General features: G+C 29.8%; 1 protein-coding gene across 1 annotated transcript in view; it reads right to left on the bottom strand.

Moving 5' to 3' along the window:
- The window catches only part of LOC117169361, a 10,083-nt gene extending 3,352 nt beyond the window's left edge, over positions 1-6,731 (bottom strand). The window contains exons 1-3 of the mRNA XM_033355703.1: positions 6,649-6,731; positions 6,375-6,573; positions 6,193-6,285 (exon numbers count right to left, since the gene is read on the bottom strand). Coding sequence (XP_033211594.1) covers positions 6,193-6,285; positions 6,375-6,573; positions 6,649-6,710 — 354 coding nt within the window. The 5' untranslated portion in view covers positions 6,711-6,731. The remainder of the gene's footprint in view (positions 1-6,192; positions 6,286-6,374; positions 6,574-6,648) is intronic.
- Between the last annotated feature and the right edge of the window lie 506 nt (positions 6,732-7,237).

The raw sequence follows: 7,237 nt of genomic DNA, 5'->3' as shown, positions 1-7,237 counted from the left end.
GTATAGAGCTCCAATGAGATTATGTTGAAAAATAAAAAAAAATTTACCCAAAAAAAATTGTTTTTATACTTCATTCTAAGGACTTATTGAACTACCCTCGTAGTTAACTTTGTTTAATTGAAAAGTCTACTTTCATATTTTCGATCCAGAATTCATCCCTGTTAGCTGAAAATTTAACTATTTGGTTTAAAGTTTATTGTTTGTTGTTGAAAAATGAAATATTTTCTTAACAATCACATTTTTTGGTTGCAAGTTAATTATTTTTCTTTGAAAAGTCTACTATTATATTTTAGGTTCATAACCCGGGTAGAAATTTAAGTCGGGGGCTGGCCATTCTACGGCCGCAGAGCCCAGCTTTAAGCCGGGAGCTGACCGGGGAGCCCGACTTTAAGTCGGGCTGTGGCCGGGGTTTGTGGTCGGAATCCGACCAGCATCGTCACGCTCCGCTGACCAGCGTCCGGCCATGGAGCATGGCCGGGAGCTGGCCGGGGAGCCCGACCGTAGCTCGGATAAGATCAATTGGTGCTTTACTAGATTTAAATAATTCGGGTTTGAATTGTATGAAGAGCATTAGTCACTAAATTAGGGAATCAATTTGATTCTTTTTTACTGAATAATTGAAGCATATTAATGTATGAAATTCCAGACGCCCAGCATACAGACAACATTAACTACTTTCACGTAGTCGTTGAAAGACAAAAAATGTATTTAAAAAATAAATATTAAATGATGGCGAGTATTTTGACTTTAAATATTAATAGTCCTGTTTAGAGTAAATACATAGATTACATTTTTAAACATTATATTACAAATAAAATTTCTAACGCTACTGGGTATCCGAACCTACATATCTATACCTAAATCTAACGCCTAGCAGTCGGGAGTGCTAAACTGCTAACCACTGCGCAAAACCGACAAGTTGAAACTCGTTGAAAAAGCCATCCTCATAAGCTGCAGTTCAGAAAAGTTAAAGTACCAAAATTTAAGTACTCTTTTTCTAATTATTTATTATTATGCGGCGTTATGTAAATATAAAGTACACGAACTTTTAACAGGAATATCAATCAAATACATTTTAAATAAATAATTTAAATCGATTACAATTTTTCTTTTTACTATTTTACAATTTTTTACAATGACAGGAAATTTAATAATTTATAGACATTAAAAATGTTTAACGACGGGACTCGAAAATTTAATCGTGAATGTTAAAAATTTCTTAATAATAAATTTTTTTATAATTTCGTGTAAGGTTTGGTTTTTAGGTGTTCTATACACCTAAAAACCCGGGTTAACCCGGACTATTTCCACACGGGAATTCATCTCTTTTAAATCAAACTTCTATTATTTGGTTGAAAATTGAATGATTTTGTTGAAAATTCAACTATTTTTTTAAATATGTATTTTTTTGTAAAAAGTGTAACAGGTTTGTTGAACATTCGCCTTTTTGGATAGAAACTCTGTCCTTTTACATAAAAAATTAATGTTTTGGAAGAAAAGCAATCTTTTTTAGTAGAAAATTGATTTTCTATGGTTGACAGTTATTTCGTTTTAATTAAAAGGTTACAACTATCTTTTTGGTCTAGAATAAACATATTTCAGTTAAAAATTTAATTACTTTTTTGAATATTTAACTATTTGTTAGAAATTCCATTTTTGTTTAATCTGATCATTAGGTTGAAAATTTATTTTCGTAAGTTGAAAATTCAAATTTTATGATGAAAATTCATCTCTGTTTGAAACTTCAACTATTTGGGTATAAATACAATTGTTTGGTTAAAAATTATTTTCTTTGCTTAAGAATTCATCTACATGGTTGTAAAATTCATATTTCTTTGTTGCAATGAACTTTTTTGTATTTCATCCTTTCGGTTGTTAAAATCAATTTTTTCTAGAACATTCGACTTTTCAGACAGGAATCTCAACTCTTTTCTTGAAAATTCCACTATTTTGTTGAAAATACAATAGATTTCGACTTTAAATCTAAGGAATATGCTACCACCCTCATGTTATTAAAAACAATTGATTCACCTATTGTTCTCCTATTTTCTTGGAAATTTGTCCTTTTTCCCCTGTTTTCAGAAAATATTGGGCTGTGAAGTCTGAAATTATTTTTACAATCATTTACATGATATATTTTACCTAGGAGTTCCAAGATGGTAAATTCTTTTCAAAACTCATGTAATAAATAACTTACTATTACGTAATTATTATTAAAAACGCTTAAGTTTGAACCGGAAAAAATGTAATTTATGATCTGGAGAAACGGAAAAAAGTCTGGAATTTTTTAGAGTTCAAGTGGCCACCCGGTATGACTATGAATCGAATAGGAATAGGGGATACTACCCTAACAGTAGATAATGATCCTACAGTAGATAATCATCAATTTAAAAGACGTATGTATGTAGAATAATTAATTTTATGCACTTAATAGTTAAGAAACGATGCGTGTAATGTATTAAACTTAGAATTAATTATTTTACGTATATTTGTGCTTATAACAATGAATATCTACTGTATGATAATTATTTACTGAATGATCCTCTCCTCTATACGCCATTCTATTAATTTTAGATTTTTTGAAAAATTCTTTAAGGGATTTGATATAATGTGTACAGAACTACAAAATTGTAAAATGTAAACTAAAAATGTAAAATAACATTTTCGTTAATTTTTTCATAATTCATGTAAATATCAAGTAGCCTCAGAAAAATCATGATATGTTTCTTTTCGTAAAAAAACAAAACATGCGTGTCTCATATTTTACCTTGGGAAACAATATATTTTAGTCCCAAATAATTTCGTGACATCGCCAGGATCAGCCCATCATAGAAGACTGGTCATAGAACAATTTTTCAAATTTATCTTAATGGGAATGCGGTGAATTGGATTTGACGGGTATTATTTTTTCCTTTGATGATAATAGAATTTCGTATTAGAAATTGAGAGCACGTACTCTTGAATCCAGCTGTTCAATTATCATACCGAGAGGATCTCAAGGATCGATGGATTTTGCTCCCGGCCTAATGGTCTGCGAATCTGGATCCTTCGTTTCTACGACACAAATGGATCGTGTAGGAGGGCGAGAGGCTATTCTCCAGAAAAAAAGGAATATTCTTCTCTGATCTCCATGACAATGCAGGCGATTGTCCACTTTCTGTTTGCGATCGAAATTCTCTCAAAGCTTCCTACATTTTTTTCAGATTCGGAGAAATAGTTTTATTATACAAAAATAGAAACTGTGAGAAAGTATGCTCATCACGTGCATTCATTTAGTCGCATGCATTTCAAAAGTCAATTTTAGTTTGAAATTCTGGCAACTGGACTGAATCTTTTGTTCCAAACTTTTCAAAAGTTGTTCTATAATGCAAGCTTGCTGCAGTAGTTTTATATGTGTGCGTGGTATTTAAATAAGAAATGCTAATTTATACAGGGGCCGTTCAAAAACTACGCCACACTGTCGGGGGGGGGGGGGGGGGGGGGGGGGGGGGGCAGTTTTTGTGATTATTAGTAACGTAGGAAGGAGGGATTAATGAAGAATGTGACATAAGTGAAAAATATCAATGTGAATAGCACTTTTTCGAAATGCTTGGAAAAAATGATAATTAGTGCTTTTTCTCAACTAGGACAGCTTAATACAGAATACTCCCTCTTTTCCACTTATTTAAAGATTTCCTCTTTTTTCGTCTGTTTTCAAGAACGTTCTTCTTTTTCTTTTTTTTTCGCTCAAATGCGAACTGAATTAATAGAATCCAATTAAGACAGTTAAACTATTTTTCGTTGAAAATTAATTTCTTTTAATTGACGAGTATTATTGTATTTTTGATTCATTTGCTTACAAATTCTACTATTTGGTTGAAGATTGAAATTTTCTGCTAAAAATTCGGTTTTTTCTGTAAAAAAATAATGTTTTTACCTGACAATTTAATTATTCTATGTTTGGGTGAAAGTTAATTTTTTTAGTTGAAAATTCAACTACTTGGGTCAAAGTTGAACTAATTAAAAAAAATTCCTTTTATGGGTTTTAGACGATTTAACTATTTTTTAATGTCTTTTTTTTAATTAATTTTTTTAAGTGAAAATTTAATGATACCATTTTTAATTGAAAATTATTCTTTTCTAGTTGAAAATTCATCTTCTAAATTTGTCATTGACAAAATTCATCTTTCGGATGAAAATTCAGCTACTTGGTTGAAATTTGAACTACTGTGTTAAACATTCATTTTCTTGGTTAAAGATTAAACTTATTTTGTTGAAAATTCAATTTTTTAACTAAATATTTAAATATTCAATTTTGGCTTGAAGAATCGATCGCCTTTACTTGAGAATTCAAATATTTCGTTGAAAATTTGTTTTCTTGTGTGGAAAATCAATTTTTTGAACTGCTGATTTAACTATTCCATTTTTGGTTGAAAATTATATTTATTGTTGAAAATTTATATTTTTGGTTAGAAAGTTCCACAATTTTGTAGAAAATTCGTCTGTTTGTCTTGAAAATTCAAAAACTTGGTTGACTTTTTTTACTCTACAAAATAAAAAAAAATGAGTTGGAGATGCTTTTTTTTTGTAGAAATGTTATCTTTTTTGACTAAACGTGCAACTCTTTGGTTAAAAATTAATCTATTTTGGTTGAGGATTTAAAAACATTGTTAAAGTCCGTCTTGTTTGGTTAAACTAAACTTTTTTACTTAAAATTAAAATCTTTTTGTTGAAATATCAAATATTACTTTTGTCGTCAAAAATTCATCTTTTTGGTTAAATTCGACTGTTTTTGATTGGAAATAAAAATATTTTGGTTCTGAAATATCACCTATCATAGTTTTCATTAAGAATTAAATTTTTGATTAAAAATTTAACTTCTTGATTGAAAGTTGGAATTCTGTGTTAAAAATTAATGTTCTTTGTCGACGATTCATAATTTTAGTTGAAACTTCAAATAACTTGTTGAAAATTTAATTATCTTGTTCAAAGTTCAACTATTTTGTTGAAAAGTTATATTTTTGGTCGAAAATGTAACTGTTTTGTTATAAATTTATGTTTTTGGATAGAAAATTCAACAATTTTCTTGACATTTTTCCCCCTTGAATGAGAAATCCTTCTTTGTTGAAAAATAATCTCTCTTGGTAGAAATTTGATGTTTTTTGGTTAAAAGTGCAACTGTTGGATAAAAAGTTACTATTTTTTAGTTAAAGATTCATTTTTTAAATTTAAAATTAGTTTTTTTTTAATCAACTGTTTTTTATTTAAAATAAAATTTTTTTTTTTGAATCTTCAATATTATATTTTTCGTTGAGAATTACATTTTTTGGTTACTATTTTATTAAAAATTTAACTATTTTGTTAGAAATTCATTATTTTTAGTATAAAAAAGGTCTGTTTGATTGAAAATTCGTCTTTTCGGATAGAAAATTCGTCCTTCTAGATAGAAAATTGAACCGTCTTCTAAAAATGTCATCTTTTTTAATTGAAAATTCATATTTTTTGGTTCCGTCTTGGTTGAAAATTTAACTGTTTTTTAACAAATTCTTATCATTTACTTAAAAGTTCAACTACTTGGGTGTAAATGCAACTACTTGCTTTATAATTTTTCTTTGTTTGTTTAAAATTCAACTATTTTTTGAAAAGTCATCCCTTTTGTTTGAAAATTTCTCTTTCTTGGTTGAAAAGTCAGCTGGTTCAAGGGTCAGCACTTTTCTAAACAAAATTCCACTTTTTCGCTTGAAAAGTCAACTATTCTGCTGAAAATTCATCTGTTTTATTGACAAAGCAATATCTTTCGATTCGAAATTTTAAGCGTTTCATATTGAATTCAATATGGTAAATATATATTAATTTTATTTAAAAGAATGTATTTTCCTGTTTTTGCGAAAAATCAACCTATTTCCCCTTTTTTGAGATGCTAGCATATTGGGCTGTGAAGTTTTATGTTTTATTTTAGGCGATTATCAAATGAAATCGAAGAAAAAATGTTGATTGAAAAGGAAGGGGGGTTATCTTATTTGTGACGTCACCCGGAAGGATTCAAGCTTTGTGTGATGTTTTGCGACGACGAAAGAATGGGATGGATACGGTTTTTAAAAAAGCGTGATGTAGTTTTTGAACAGCCGCATACATTACTAGGTGCATAATGTATGGTGAATGTGCCTACTTTTTGTGCATTCTATGTAATTCTAAATAAAGCGTCATACTTACCAGTGCATCTTTATTAACTTGTCTTACACACTCTAGGAAAGTGCAGTAAAGTATTGCAGGACTCGATTTAGAGTTAATGTTGTTGGTTGCATTCTGTAAAAATGACAGTAATTTTTATAGATCGTTCAGTGTGTTTTCCGACTTATCTGCTTTGTCGACAAGAGAAAAAAATTGGTACTCACTCTTAAATATATTTGACAGTGATAATAGTCCGTTGTGTTTAGATATCTGTCAGCACAAGAAGCCATTCCCAATAATGACGGATATCCACTTGATTGACTATTTGCTCTGAAGAAGCAACCATAGCAGGCATCTCGTGCCAAATTATTGTTTTTTTGTGATTCAGTACAAAGTTGGTTTAGAATTTGAATGATTTTGACACTGAATTAAAAAAAGATATAATAGGTTTTGGATGCGACAATGATTTTTGTAACTGATACAAAAACGCACACATACTTTGTAATGCTACCTAAAATTTTTGTAAATCCCTCTTGTATGAGACCATCGTTGAGGTTCATGGTGAACAAAAAAAGAAAAATCGAGATTCCAAATAGTTTTGATGCCGGCGTCATCCTCGCTCTAAATTTTTTTCACTATGGATTTAAGTAGGATAGCGATTCAAGTTTTATATGCAGTTGCTGATCGTTGATAGTATCTACCAGGGTCGCATATGGCTATGAAAATAGACAAAAGCTTTCGTGATGTCGAATGCACGGATGCAGATATGACATCTGACCGCATTTCTGCTTTCCGTAGGTGTGAATGTTGTGGAATTTATAAATAATACAAAATAATAGATGAATATGCCCTAGTTCTTGATCGTTATTAGTATTACATTAGCTCGAATCTCAATTGAAAGATTTACTGATTACGATTTGGAGTAACTTCATGCTACTAATTCCATTGTTGAGTAAATAAAGCAAATTAGTATTGGGTCGATTAATGCTCTCTTTCTTTAATTCAGGTACAATTAGAGAAGACCGGGGCGAGTTTCAGGGAAATATTTGCAATCTATAATAGTTTTTTATGTAAGTGGTTTTATACA

The sequence above is a fragment of the Belonocnema kinseyi genome, chromosome 3 (assembly GCF_010883055.1).
Source record: "Belonocnema kinseyi isolate 2016_QV_RU_SX_M_011 chromosome 3, B_treatae_v1, whole genome shotgun sequence".
NCBI classification, from domain to species: domain Eukaryota; kingdom Metazoa; phylum Arthropoda; class Insecta; order Hymenoptera; family Cynipidae; genus Belonocnema; species Belonocnema kinseyi.
Note: the sequence above shows the minus strand (reverse complement) of the source record. Positions and strands in the feature narration are given on the sequence as shown.